At 29.3% G+C, this 16177-nt stretch overlaps 1 protein-coding gene across 1 annotated transcript in view; it reads left to right on the top strand.

Moving 5' to 3' along the window:
* Positions 1-14877, top strand: part of LOC148307267 (protein obstructor-E-like) — a 50241-nt gene extending 35364 nt beyond the window's left edge. The window contains exons 3-6 of the mRNA XM_088263633.1: positions 1084-1272; positions 5174-5294; positions 11192-11297; positions 13806-14877. Coding sequence (XP_088119759.1) covers positions 1084-1272; positions 5174-5294; positions 11192-11297; positions 13806-13898 — 509 coding nt within the window. The 3' untranslated portion in view covers positions 13899-14877. The remainder of the gene's footprint in view (positions 1-1083; positions 1273-5173; positions 5295-11191; positions 11298-13805) is intronic.
* The last annotated feature ends 1300 nt before the right edge of the window (positions 14878-16177 follow it).

Raw genomic sequence — 16177 nt, forward strand, 5'->3', positions numbered from 1 at the left:
AATATAAAATAGTTCTATAAATAAGGAGAGGGGTAAGTTAGGGGGAGGGGGTTAGTCAAGGGGCGGAGTTTGAAAACAAAGGAAAAACGGAAAGCAAAGGTGAAGAATTTAGAAGCAATATATTAATTAATAAATTTTTATTAGAATTTAGGTTTTTTTAGATTTCTAAATTTTCAAAATAATTCATAATTTGGCCTTTATGAGGAACAAGGTGTAATAATTTTAATTTATGAGAGTGGAATGAGTTATTTATATCTAGTATGTTATTAAACAGACCTGAATGATGGAAGTTTAACTTCCGAAACATGTAATAATAATAATAATAAATTTGGATAACTTATATAGCGCCATTTTCGTAAAAAATACCTCAAGGGCGCTTCACTGTGAATGAATTGGGGAAAATATTATGGTGGAAATGATTTAGCAAACAAATGTGTTTTTAGTCTTTTTCTACAGATCATCTCACTCTCACTATTTCTAACCACTGGTGGAAGAGCATTCCACGCCGTCGGTCCTGCAACAGTAAAGGCACGTTCGCCAAATTAAGTGCTTTGGTTGCGAGCTGGTAAGATCACCTTGCCCATTGCAGATGTTGTAGCCGATCGAAGCGTGAGACGTCTATCAACCAATTCATCTGGAATACACAGCTCCTTAAGATACTCTGGAGCCATATTGTGTATTGATTTATACATGAGTAGGCAGAGTTTATACTCAACCCTTTCGGGAAAGCGTAACCAGTGGAGTTTGTGAAGTAGTAGGGTGATGTGACTGAATATAGAAATTCCAAAAATTAGTCTCGCTGCTGCGTTTAACACTGATTGCAGTCGAGTCATTTTATTGTTTGGTAGACCCGTGTATATACCGTTACAATAATCGACTCTAGATATTAGTAGTCTTTAATAAAACTCAAGTGGTATAAAACAAGTGTTTTCTTTAATCATTAAAACAAAACCTTGTGTGAAACAACTCATTAACTGGTATTATACAAGTGTTAATTTGTATAATACCACTCAATGAGTTCTTGAGTAAAAATAATTATTTAAATGAAGGTATTCAGAAAATTAACGTCACGTTTTTTTTCAGATCCGCCTATAGGCACGGAGCACTGTGATTGGCTGTACGGAATCTTCGGCCACGAGACGTCTTGCACCAGATATTGGACATGTTGGAATGGAACAGCAACGGAACAGCTTTGCATCGGAGGGCTGCTCTACAACGAGAATGCCCACAGCTGCGATTGGCCCGAAAACGTCGATGGATGCCAGAAACATCGTAAGTCAATATTATATTTATTTATTTATTCATTCGTCCGCCACCGTAATGGTCAGCGTGTTTAGCTACCGTGCTGGAGGTCCCCGGTTCGATTCTCAGGGGGGGTGAAAATAAATATTAGTGATTTTACACTGTAATATTTATCTAATAATACCCTGGACTGGTTCCTGAAGCGCAAGAGTGATCACCTTGCCTTCCATGTATGTAATGATCAACATTACGCTGCATCAATTCGATGCAGTGCCCTATGCACCATTGGGTGCGGATAAGAGTTATAAGTAATAATTTATTTATTTATTTATTTGTTTCAAAACAAATTACATACATAAATCATATATACATATAATATTCTCAATGAGTAATTTCTATTTCTCATTTTGTGTTCTGATGTATGTATTTCCATTAAGGGGATACAACGCAAACACAGTATTCAATCATAGGCCGACCACCGGAGAGGTCACACGTATCTTCACGCCCAGTTAAAAAAAAATCGTATTGGGTATTTTTTTGTTATTTAGAATATACTCATATATGGAAAAAGTATTTTCATGTATTTTTTTAAAAACTCATTTTCTTTCAAAAACTCTTTTATTACGCGGTTATTTTTAATTTTTTTTTTTGTTTGTATATTATGTTAAAATAAAAAAATAATTTAACAAAAAACGTATGTTAAAAGAACTCAACCTACAAGATACATATGGTGGCTTGGTGGGTCTTTGCAAAAAAATGTTAATTTAAATGTTTATAATTTTTTTAATGTATATGTTTATAAGTTAATATATATCAATAAATTTTTTTTTTTTTAAATTGAGTAAATATCTACCCATTCATTTATTTTGGCGTCACCTCATTTTGAGAAATAATTTAGACAGCGCTATTTTCGTAAAATACTACCTCAAGGGCTCTTCAATTTTGATATGTACCATCAGAGTATGAAATGTACCAACAGAGTATATTCTTTTATTGTGTGTATACAAGTATTACATATCACTCACTCTTTTCAAAAACGTCATTTATCAAAAATCGTCTATTTTCAGTTGTGCATGTTTTTGGAATGCCCAGAAAATGTACTTTATCCCAGCAAAAGCGGCATGTTTTTAATTTAATATTTACCCGCTACTGGGCAGAAAGTGTTGTTTTTGCATTTTGAAGAAAAGGTATGTTTTGTTATTTTTTTTTGTAAACTTAATATATTTCAAATGGAGAAAAAACATTCAGGATTTACCTAAAAGATCTGTTGCACAGTAATAAATGTTTTAATTTTAAAAACGATCTCCTGAAAAATCAAGGTTTTTGATTTATGATGTTGTTGAAAGGATTGAACATATCGCTCACTCCTTTCAAGAACGTCATAAATCAAAAAACTTGATTTTTCAGGAGAACGTTTTTAAAGTTTAAAAATGTAATACAATGTAAGTACTAAAAATAAATATCTAGCCACTTATTGAACTTTTTACTGTGAACAGATCATTTTAGGTAAAACCTGAAGGTTTTTTCTCCATTCGAAAAATATTAAGTATATTTAAGGAAATAATTAAACAATACCTTTTCTTCAAAATGCAAAAACTACACTTTCTGCCCTGTAGCGGGTAAATATTAAGTTAAAAATATGCCGCTTTTGCTGGGGTATAGTACATTTTTAGGGCATTCCGGAAACAAGCACAACCGAAAATTGGCGATTTTTGATTTATGACGTTCTTGAAAGGAGTGAGTGATATGTTAAAATAGATTTATTTTAAATGAAGGTAAAAATAATTCAACCGACAAGACTTTGTGGGTCTCTCCAAAATCTTTTTTTTTTAACTGTCAATAGTATTAGAAGTAGTCCTTAAATCTAGCTGTATATTTTATGTTTATAAAGTAGCCATCAATAAAATCCGTTATCAATTCAAATTGAACGAAGCGCTTCTGATCCCCGTTAATTCCTTACAATGAAAACGACGACCCAAAAATGGAGTCTATACTTCAAGTTTATGGTAACTGTTAATGTCATACTCCTTTACCGTTATTTAATTGCCGACGCCACAAATTCTAAGAAGGACCTACCATTTTTGAATACTAACGATAGAATTAAAGTCATTTTAAGGAACAAATATTCAGACCAACGGTTCTCAAAGTTTTTTGCTCTGAGACCTACTTTCATATTAAAGTTTTCTCGCAATCTGTTTCTAAATTAATTCTTACAAAAATATTTATTTAAATTTTTTATATTTTTACAACTAATTTTTAAGTATTTTAGAAGCATATTTTTTGTCTTTGCTCCTCTAAACAACATCCAGACCAATTGAAATAGATATAAAAAAATTATATATCAGCATAGACGAAGAAGAATATGGAAATCTTGTTATTTTCACAATTATTTATTTTATTTTTATAAACTGTGTTAAAAAAACATAGTAATATGTAATTGGTAAAGGATTTTGCATTCGTATTTAAAACACAAATATTCAAAAAATTTTGACATCTCAAAAAAGATGAAGAATAACATGGAAATTTGGGTATTTACAGGGCATGTGACCTGTCATAGGATAGATAAGTGATCACTTAACACACGTGTAATATTCAACATTCTACCCATGATTGACGACCAAACCACTTATTTTTTTGGAAATCTCATGATGCTTTATGTGTGAGTTCACTGAACCCATCCATGGTTGGATTGAGAAAGCTTGTATTTGTCAAGTACCCTTTATTTAGATTATTTGTATCCAAGATCCTAACCGGATTTTTTTACATACTGGGAAACTCCTGAAAACGAGATATTCAATTCAACCAAGCTTATAATTTGATAAGTAACATGATTTACAACATTTTGAGTGTGTCCAAAGACTTATTAACAAATAGTAGTAAAATGGTGAATGTTGTACTTGTGTAAAATGATCACTTTACTAGCTATGATAAGTCGTAACCCTTGTAAACACACAGACTTCCATATTTTATTAATCACAATTCCTTATTGGAGAAACAAGTATTTTAATATAATTTTCTTGCATATAAAAATACTTATTTTTTTGACATCTCATCAAAGATGAAGAAGAATATGGAAGTCTGTGCATTTACGGGGCTGACAAGTGTAACATTCACCAATTCTACATTGTGTAAAGTGACCACTTAAACCAGCCTATGACGGTCGTCGGCCCCGTAAATGCCCAGACTTCCATATTCTTCTTCGTATTTGATGAGATGTCGAAAAATAATATGAAAAATCCTCCTATAATTGGAGATAATCCAGATTTGTGAACAAGTATTTGGACACACTCAAAATGTTGTAAAGAAAAACACTTGTTCACAAATATGTGTTAGATCACAAATAATTTAACCATATTCTTCTTCATTTATGTTGAGATGTCAAAAAAATATTAATTTTACTGACAGCATTTTAAGAGAGCTTTTATTTAGCAAAATATAATTTTTATAAAATAAAACAACTTTGTTTTAACCCCTTTTTAGTGGTAAACTTTTTCCTACCGGTTTCGACAAGAACCTATTACTATGAGTATTTCAATGTTTAGAATTAGTACATAAACCCTGATGATGACAACGTTCTTGTCGAAACCGGTAGGAAAAAGTGTACTTATACAAAGTGGTTAAAACAGAGTTGTTTTACTTTATAAAAATTATAAAATGCGCCACAAAGTATCTGCGAAAAACATTGAAGAAATAATTTATTTTTTTTGTTTTGAAAATTGAAAGAATTAACTTTGTGGATCATTTTAATATATTATTATGAGAAATAAAAAGACTTTGTGTTTTGATCCACTCACATGTGAGTGGTTCAAAACACAAAGTCTTTTTATTTCTCAAAATAATATTGAATTTTTTTGTTCTATTTTTACAGCCAAGTCGTTTTGTTCGACGTCTATTTTTAGTTTATGGTATTTATGTTTAGTTTTTTTTTCAGCTCTTTGCAACGAAGACGCCAATGGGAATGTTCCCTTGGGAAAGTCGTGCAATCGCTACTGGCAGTGCCAGGGAGGATATCCTCGTCTCCAGAGATGCCCCGCCATGCTGGTGTTCGACAGGTAGGAAACCTCTATCTGTTTAGAGTATCAACTGTCTCTTTATAAAGATATCGAGAAAAAGGGTAAATGTAGGTAATAGAATAAATGTTTCTTTTTTAAGAAAAGAGAAGTAAGTATTTGTGTTTTACTAAAGAACCACATAATAAATGCCGAAATAATTAGTAAAATATTTGTGTTTTTATTATTTACAAAAATACTATTTGCTATTTTCATACTATTTCTAAAAAAATACTATTTGCTAATTTCATACAATTTCTGTGAGCCTGAGCGGCTCATTATTAGAAATAGGTATCAAATTGTGGTAGAGTGGTTTCGAACCAAGTAACTCTGACTCAAGAGTCCGCGACATTAACACAGTAAACGAGTTTTTTATTATTATTTTTAATTAAAAATTTATTTAGTAAATACCACTATTTCTTAAAATGTACTGTAACTTCTCTACGCGTTTCGATGCATTCCGCATCATTTTCAAACACCGTAATGAAAATGACGCGGAATGCATCGAAACAAGTGTCACAGTAGATTTTAAGAAACAGTGGTATTTACTAAGTTAAACTTCAATTAAAAATTGATAGATTTTACCACAAAGTGACTGCCTAATCAATTAATGAAAATTGAAATTCAAATAAAAAATCATTGAAAATTTTCATGAATGTTTTTTGCAGATACTTTGTGGCACATTTTGTAAACTTTATAAAATAAAACAACTTTGTTTTAACCACATTTTGTTGGTACACTTTATCCAACCGGTTTCGACAAGAACCTTGTCTCATCAGGGTTTATGTACTTAATTCTACCGGTTGGATAAAGTGTACCAATAAAAAGTGGTTAAAAAAAAGTTGTTTTATTTTATTAAACCATTGAAAAAGTTATTTATGGTGGTTTGGGCGTATGAAGCGAATGAATAACAAGAAAATGGCTATGGAAGTATATTTGGCAAATGTGAATGGGCAAAGCGAACAAGGATAGCCAAAAAAACTTAGCATAACCAGACATCTTTGGTTGAACTTATTAAATTTGTATGATTCTTTTACTTTAATTAAATTCAACACTTAAATAATCCACTGAATGGAGTTTTATTTTTATTTACGACTAGTTTCGAAAACTACAATTGTTTTCATCTTCTGGTACAAATTAAAACTAACGAATAAAAATATATTTAGGTGTATATATAGTAATTCAGTGGATTATTCAAGTGTTTAATTTAATTAAAATAATCATGTCATTCCACAAAGTTAATGCTGAATTAATAAATAATATTATTCTTTTGATCTGCATTCGTTTGATAATGCCCTAACGATTGTCACAATATAATTTTTTTATGTGTTTTTCTTAATAAAATACAACTTAGTAGACTCAAAAAATCTTTGTTTTAATTTAAAATTCAAACATAAATTAAAATGGAGTTCAACAAATCCTACGCCAAATCAATAAATGATTCTTTCATGTTATCAATCATTTTACTTATTGGGGACACCTTGAAATATAATTTTCAATATTATTTTCAAAACCTCAAAAAGACTTGTTCATCTATGTTAAGATATATGTAAAAATCTCAATTTAAATACCCCAAAAGTAGAAAAAAATTCATTGAAAGATTAATTTAAAACAAAAATTGTATACTTTCAAAATATTTAGAATAAATTTTTTTAAATTAAACTAACACTGGCTCACTTCACATAAAATTTCCACAGTAAATTTTAAAACAAGGTTAGTTCGTATTTCAGTAAATATAATTATTCTATGTTGATAATTCATTTTAATTTATGCCTTATCCGTACTTATAAGAACCTCGTAGAACATCCTTTCGGGGATAGAATCTAAAATAAGACCTTGGGTTTAGAATTCTAGGGTAGATTTTTAAGGGTAGACTTTGCCTGTAACTAAGTGATGGAGGCATGTAAAATCATTCATCTAAAAACAAATTTTATATGTATTAGATTATTATTTATCTTATTTTTTGTCTCTTTAAACGTGGGGCGTCATCCAAATCAAGCCATTATGGAAAATTATGAAAAAATACATTGAAATACATGCATTTATTTAAGTAATAAAATACTTCATTATTAGGTTGAGAATTTCTTTTTAGAAAGGAAATTTTCTGTGTTTTTTTTAGAAAATTGACGGAAATTATTTCGTTTTCTAGTAAGCAAAAACAACATACTTTACTACTCGTTTCATCGTTTCGTTATATATTTTTTTGAATTTATCGTTTTTTTTCATATTAAGTAAAAATAATAATAAAATTTTATTCCGGCTTGACTAAGTTTTATGTGGATTACTTAGTCAGCCATATTTTGTTTATGACTAAATATTATGATAAAATAAAATAACAAAATAACAACAACAAAAAATATTTTTTTATTTGGTTAAAATAAATTTAACTTGGTTAATACCACTTTTTAGTTAAATACCACTTAAGAGTGGTATTTACCAAGTAAAACTGTAATTTAAAATGGATAAATTTCATCACAAAAGTGACTGCTGAATCAATAAATAAAATGAATACAAATATAAAATAATATTTAAAAAATAAATTAAATTAAATTAAAATACGATAAAAAAATTTAAGAATAAGTCAAAAAAATAAGTATCGAAAGTTTGATACATTTAATGTATATGAGACCCCTAAGAAAATTTTTGGTCCTGTGGTTAGTGTCGCGGATTCTTGAGTCAGATTTTCAGGGTTCAAACCTACCCTGCTATAACTTGATTCCTATTTTTAATAACGGGCTACTTTGGTCTAAACAAAAAATAACGAAATCCCAACATTTGTGTATATAACACGAACAAAAATATTTCCCTACCATTTATAAAACATGAAAATATAGTTTTGCTTATATAAACAAACCTACATCTTCTAAAAATAAATTCGGAATTTCTTTCAACCATTTATGGTACGTCACATATGTCTTGGATATCATTCGGTTGATAAATCACATAAAAATAACATGTAGATGTTCAAAAGAAAAATATCATCCTAAAATCGGGTACCATGAAATTTTCCTTTCACGACTTCTTTACCGTACGTTCATTTACTGTTCAATAATTGAATATTTCTTTCAATAAAAATTTAATCAGTATAAAAAGAAAGAAAAATATGTATGCAATTATTATCAAGCTGCATTAATTTTTTTACAAAAACGATCGAAATCTTTTTAAAAGCGATCGTTATTTAATTCTGTTTTTATAGTCTTATTTAATTCTCATGTATATCTTACAGCATTTATGTGAAAAGATTTAACGTTCTTTCATCTTGATTATTTTATACGAACCTATGTTTCGAATGGCTAGTGAGTACACCTCATGTTTTAGCCAAGTTGACATTTTCAATTGCGGAAAATCTGTGTTAAAAAGTTGAATGATGAGCTTATTGTCCTCTCAGGATCTTTAAAAAACTATGCTTCTCTGTATTGTATGTATGTCTCTACTATAATCAACATCACACACACACAAAACACACACTTTACACATGTACATTTTCTCTCATAAATACGTGTTCATTTGCTAGATCTACACTAAATATTTTGTACTAATCTTAACGTTTCTGTGGTAAATTATAATTGCCTTGTATATTATTTTGTTGTTTTGTATAACATATCGCTCACTCCTTTCAAGAACGTCATAAATCAAAAATCGTCAATTTTCAGTTGTGCATGTTTTTGGAATGCCCAGAAAATGTACTATATCTCAGCAAAAGCTGCATATTTTTAACTTAATATCTACCCGCTACACGGCAAAAAGTGTTGTTTTTGCATTTTGAAGAAAATGTATTGTTTAAATATTTTTTTATTTAAACTAAATATTATTCAAATGAAGAACCTTCAGGTTTTACCTTAAAAGATCTGTTGCACACTAAAAAGTTCAATAAGTGGCTTGATATTTATTTTTAATACATTGTATTATATTTTTAAACTTTTAAAAGGTTCTCCTGAAATATTAAGTGTTTTGATTTATGACGTTCTTGAAAGGAGTGAGCGATATGTTGCTGTTGTTAGCCCAAATAATCAAGATATTATTTAATCAATTCAATCTGTTAGAATATATTTTGTATAATATATAATATTGTATAATGTTTAATATTCTGTAAAAGCCTTGTTAGCTTTGTGGTTTTGTACGTATCCATTCGACCTGATGATGAAATAGTAATTAAGAAATCTGTAGTTATGAAATAAGTTTTATTAAGTAGTATTATATGTATGAAATGAACGATTAATGATAAGGAGAATGTTATTATATTTTTAAGTTTAAACATTCAAAAGATATTTTTATTTAAAAAACCTCCTAAATGTGTACGAAGATGTGTTCTGTGTTTGAGTCTCGAAGTGGGCAGTTTCTTTATACTGAGATATATGGATATATTTTTTAAATTAGATACAATATTTCATAAACTTACAAGAGTTTTTTTATATTATTTTTTGACATCTCATCAAAGGTGAAGAAAAATATGGAAGTCTGGGCATTTACGGGGCTGACGACCGTCATAGGCTGGTTTAAGTGATTACATTACACACGTGTAACATTCACCAATTCTACCCATTATTGACAACCACACTACTCAAATTCTTGAAAGTTCTGTATATATGAACCAATTTAGAAACCTTGTTCTTGAATCACTAGAACTTCACTAGAGACACCTATTGGTGATTTTTTATTTTTTTATTTTATTTTTTTACTTATTTAATTTTTTTTTTATTATTAGATTAAAACCAATATTTTCAGCTTTTCCACTTTTTTATTTGACCAGCGACCGGGTTTCGTCGTTACCGACATCATCAGACTGGTGAGAGGCTATACAAATTGTTATGTTATATATAAAAGAAGGCAGGAGTTGACAACCATGATTTGATCACCTATTGGTGAGATGTAAAGAAGCTTTTTATTAAGCAAAAACTCTTATATTATTATGTGAGATCCAAATCCTGGATTATAATCACACACATGAGAAACGCCAGAAAATACCATTTTCATTTTATTATTTAAGCTTATAATTTGACCAGACAATTTATTTACAACATTTTGAGTGTGTCCAAATACTTGTTGATAAAATCTGGATTATTTCCAATTACAGGAGTTATTTTCATTTTTTTTTGACATCTCATCAAAGATGAAGAAGAATATGGAAGTCTGGGCATTTTTTTTAAACCCTTATCCGCACCCCAATGGTGCATAGGGCACTGCATCATATAAACGCAGTGTTTTCTTGATCGTTAACATATGAAGCAAAGGTGATCAGCCCTCCGCTTCAGGTACCAGTCCAGGGTAATATTAAATAAATATTACAGTGTAGAATCACTAATATTTTTTTTCACCCCCCTGGGAATCGAACCCGGGACCTCCAGCATGGTAGTTTACCACGCTGACCATTACACCACGGAGGCGGACATTTACAAGAGTTTTATTTATAATTTAATTAATTTTTTAGACATTTCTGTTTTACTTTCTCAAAATATAATAATTACGGTGTCCTCTTCAATAAAGAGAATTATTAGACATTAAGAGATTATTAAGACAATTTTTATTGATTATTTATATTTGCGGGTGATATAGATTATTATTTACAACATTTTGAGTGTGTCCAAATACTTGTTCACAAAATCTGGATTATCTCCAATTACATGTTACACGTGTGTAAGTGATCACTTAAACCAGCCTATGTCAGTCGTCAGCCCCACAAATGCCCAGACTTCCATATTCTTCTTCATCTTTGATGAGATGTCAAAAAAAATATTATTATATTTCCTATTAGTTACCGTTGTATCATTTCCTTAATTTAATATTTTTCGTACATAGTATTGAATATAAAGAATGTCAAAGTATTTTTTTGATAAATTCTCTGACTGAAATTGTATTTCATTTTCATGATATTTACATATAAATAATTTTCATGTTTTCAGGCAATCCCTGCGTTGCGTCGTGCCCCCTACTGAAGACTGCGACGTCCCAACAACCCTTCCACCGCCAGCCGAGGATGAACTACAGGAAAACCAAAACATCCCCCAGGTAAACCTTCCTACCCTTTCATTCCCAGAATACTGATCCATACGATGTAATACGTGTCTACCTTTCATAATAAGCGGCCAGACTATCGAATGAACTAACTCTCCTTGTAAAAAATACACCCTCTCTGATAACTTTGAAGAAATATCCAAGACATTATTTTCTATCAGTAGAATCATAACTGCCCATCAAACCTCATTCCTTTGCTTTTCCTTCTACCTCCTTCCATAAACTCCCTTTTGCCTTCCTTTCATTAATTTGTTATTTTCATAAATATTTTATATGTATAATGTAAAGTAGTTGCTTGATTAAGACAGCAGTATTTTCTAATTGATGGTTGTTTTTAATGGTCAAGTACTATCTACCCTCTGATATCATACAACTAAATAAGGTTTCAAACGTTTTGACCAATATCGCTAATCTGTTTTTGTTTGGTTGGAAGATATTGTTTTTAGCAATAATCCCGCTAATGTATTTATAATGTACATGAATTTTACATAAATAAATTAATAAATATAATACACCGTTAGAATTCATGAGATATTTTTCAATGCACCTTAATCTTTATAAAACTTTTTGAATATTTTGATACTTTATGTTAATAATAATAATAATAAAACCCTTATTGCACCTCAATGGTGCATAGGGCACTGCTTCATATAAACGCAGTGTTATCTCGATCGATTACACATGAAGGAAAGGCAATCAGCCCTCCACTTCAGGTACCAGTCCAGTGTTATATTGAATAAATATTAGAGTGAAAAAATCACTTTTATTTATTAAACCCACCTGGGAATCGAACCCGGGATATCCAGAACGGTAGCCGAGCATGCTGACCATTACACTACGGAGGCGGACACTTTATGTTACAACATCGTATTGAAATAGTGTAATTTTGATCGTTGATTATACGAAAGCAAGGTCAGTCGAGTGTTCAAATACCAGTCCAGAGTGTTATTATATAATTATTTTAAATATTTTTTTGAAAAATCACCTTTTTTTAACCCTGGGTTTAGAAAAATGGGGAAAATCGTAAATATCGTAAACGTTCAGAAGAAAGTGACCAACTAACAATACGTAAAATATTCAGGAGGGCCATTTAACTCACTTTTGCTTGGCAAGAAAATAAACATCAATGCAGTTAGTCATTTTTAATAAGTCAATATACCATACTTCCAAGTTTAAAATCGCTTTGGTATTTTTCAGGACTATATTGAGCTAGTAAAATATCAAATACTCAATCATCACGTTTTTGTAAAAAAAAAATGCACTTGTTCAGTTTTTCCTGTATGACTACGATATTTATAAATTGATCACTTAAGCCAGCCTAATGTCAAGTCGTCCAAGTTCTGAAATTCCCAGACTTGAATTATTTTCCCTTAGTATAAAAATGATGAATTGAGAGATTTATAATAAAAAAATCTCGGTATATCATTCGTAGGGTAAAAAATCCAGTATCCGATAAACAAATTTATATTTAGATTTCAGATAAATATTTTTTTTAAATATTTATCTCAAATCTTAAGATAAATATTCTCAACAATTTCACTATCGTCTTAAGCCTCGGGGGATCGATCCTTTGAGGGTTTAAATCACCCTAATTATGTATACATATTTCCTTTACTGAAAGCCTTTGTAGCAGTCATTAATATTTATAAAAAAATCTCTAAAAATATCAGAGATATTATCAGTTAAATTGCCGTAAAAAATGGTTTACTGAATATTATGTATTTGAAAAATATATTTGAACATCAAACGATATAATTCCTGAAATTTAAAAAGGGGGAAAAAAAGGTCACGTTGAATTGAAAAGCATGTATCGCCATTTAACAAATAAAAATCAAAACCTAATTACTTTGATACTTTTTTACTTAAATGGGTGTACATTGAAATCAATATAACGTCGTTTCCTATAAATTCTATAATTGTGAAGATACGTAGCTCACTCTTTTCATCAACGTCATGTATCAATAAACTTGATTTTTCAGGAGTTCGTTTTTAAAGATTAAAAATATGTAGAATGAAATTTATTAAAAATACATATCAATCCACTTATTGAACTTTTAACTGTGCAATAGATCTTTATAGGTAAAACCTAAAGGTTTTTACTCCATTTGAAAAACATTTAGTTTATTAAAAAAAATAATTAAACAATACTATTTCTTCAGAATCCAAAAACAACACTTTCTGCCCTGTAGCGGGTAAATATTAAGTTAAAAATATGCCGCTTTTGCTGGGATATACTACATTTTTTGGGCATTCCGAAAATGCATAACTGAAAATTTACATTTTTGATATACGACGTTGCTTAAAAGAGTGAGCGATAGATATATATATATATATATATATATATATATATATATATATATATATATATATATATATACGAGAGAGAAAAAAGAGATATAAAAATATACGAGGCAAATGTCATTAGAAATAAAAGCAGAGGAAGATCGAGGAAAATTTGGATTTACTATAATTAATGAATAAGTAACTTTTTATTCATTTCAGAACAACAGAGCCAACAACAACAGGCCTCAACAACAGCAACAGACGCACGATGAGGAATACGTTGGTCCTCAAGGAACAAGAACAAGGAATTAAATATTCAACGTTTTTACATTCATCAATTTTCATTCATCTCCATTTTTCATGATATCCTGATACAACCAATCCATTAATTCACCGAAAACGCATTTTTCATTTGCCATATGTGGTATGTGTGTTACTATTTTTTAATCGAATGATTTACTTAAACTAAACATTTAAAAATACAATCGGTTTAATAATACTTTTCATGTAACCGTTTTTTTTTTCACCATACGAGTATATTGTATAAGTACCAGTATTCCTTATTTGATTTAAAATGATCTTTGTTTCATTTTAAAATTAAAAATTTGACTCGTGTATTATTTTTTTCTGATGTTATAAATAATTTATATTTCTTCCCTCACAGAATAATTAAATGACAAAAAGATATGTCATTTTTTGCAAGAATAAATTATGTAATTCTGAAAACAATAGATTAAAAACCTGTCATTATTTTATACAAACATTTTATAAAGATCATTTATGAAGCATTTTTGCTAATTTGAAGATAAAATAATGGTTGTTTTTTTAAAACAAACATATTTTAAAACAAAGACAAATAAACGTTTTTATAAATTAAAATACCGAGTCTTATAATTTCAAATAAATGTTGATTTCATCTAGAATTCACAGAAATAGAATTTAGAATAAAATATTCATTTTAAAAGGTTTTAAGAAACACAAACGTTTATTACAGTAATATTTTTCATGTATTTTCACTTTTAAATGTAGTTTTATGACTTGTACTGTTTTATTGCCAGTAAAAAAATCTTCACAGGAGAATTTAATAAATTAAATTTTATCAAAACGAATGTCTTAACTGAAATAAATTATTTATCATAAAACTGATTTAAATTTGAAAATAAAAAAATGGATAAAAAAATTCGATTAGAAATATAATTTTTTTAAATTTAATAAAATCAATAAAGGTATTCATAGAAATAAGAATTTGTGTATAAGACATGTTTTGTGAAATAAATTTTCAGTAAAATAATTTAATGTTGTTTTATTAACAATTATTCCCAGCATTCACTCTCCTTTCTATAACTTTATCAATCTTTCCATCACTAGAATACATACTACCCAAATAGACGAAATTTTCCATGTACCTGTTTCAAAATCTCCCCATTTACCAATATTTCACTGTACATTCATCTCTTTCAAAAACCATAATTTTGGAATTGCTTACATTCATCAATAAATCTCTTTGCTTGAACATATTTTATACTTTTGTCACCAACGCCTGCAGGTCTTCTCGACTATCGGCAAGAAGAACAGCGTCGTCAACATACAATAAACAGTCAATTTTTTCTTTCTTACTCCAACATTTAAACCTTTCAGCTCTTTCATGCAGCTATCCATGTATAGATTAAACAGCCAAGGCGACATTACACATCCCTGTTTGACTCATTTAGAGATGGTATAAACCAGGATGAAAATAAACCCTAATGCATGCAGTGCTATCCTCGTACAAGGATGTGTTAATTATTCTTATTTATTTTACCATTAAAATTTTCTCATATTGTTATTTTACATCATATTAAAGATGAGGAAGAATGTAAAAGTCTGGGTATTTACGGGGCTGACGACTGTCATAGGCTGGTTTAAGTGATCACTTTACACGTGTAACATTCACCAATTCTACCCATTATTGACAACCACATTACTCAAATTCTTGGAAGCTCTATATATATATATATATATATATATATATATATATATATATATATATATATATATATATATATATAAACCAATTTTGAAACATTGTTCTTGAATCACTAGAACTTCACTAGAGACATCTATTGGTGAGATGAAAAGAAGCTTTTTATTCAGCCGAAACTCTTTTATAGTATGTGAGGTCCGAATCCTGGATTATAATCACACACATACGAAACGCAAGAAAATATCATTTACATTTTTATTATTTTAGCTTATAATTTGACCAGTTGATTTATTTACAACATTTTGAGTGTGTCCAAATACGTGTTCACAAATCTGGATTATCTCCAATTATGGGAGTTATTTTGACATTATTTAAATAATATGAAAACTCCTATAATGATTAAAGAAAACACTTGTTTTTTATCACTTGAGTTTTATTATAGACTACATGTTTCAGAAGTTAAACTTCCATCATTCAGGTCTGTATAATAACCACAGATCATATTTTATATTATATTCAGGTCAGTTATTATACAGACCTGAATGATGGAAGTTTAACTTCTGAAACATGTAGTCTATAATAAAACTCAAGTGGTAAAAAACAAGTGTTTTCTTTAATCATTGTAACA

This window comes from Brachycentrus maculatus, unplaced genomic scaffold (assembly GCF_059751285.1).
Source record: "Brachycentrus maculatus isolate JH-2025_06_01 unplaced genomic scaffold, ASM5975128v1 h1tg000202l, whole genome shotgun sequence".
Lineage (NCBI taxonomy): Eukaryota > Metazoa > Arthropoda > Insecta > Trichoptera > Brachycentridae > Brachycentrus > Brachycentrus maculatus.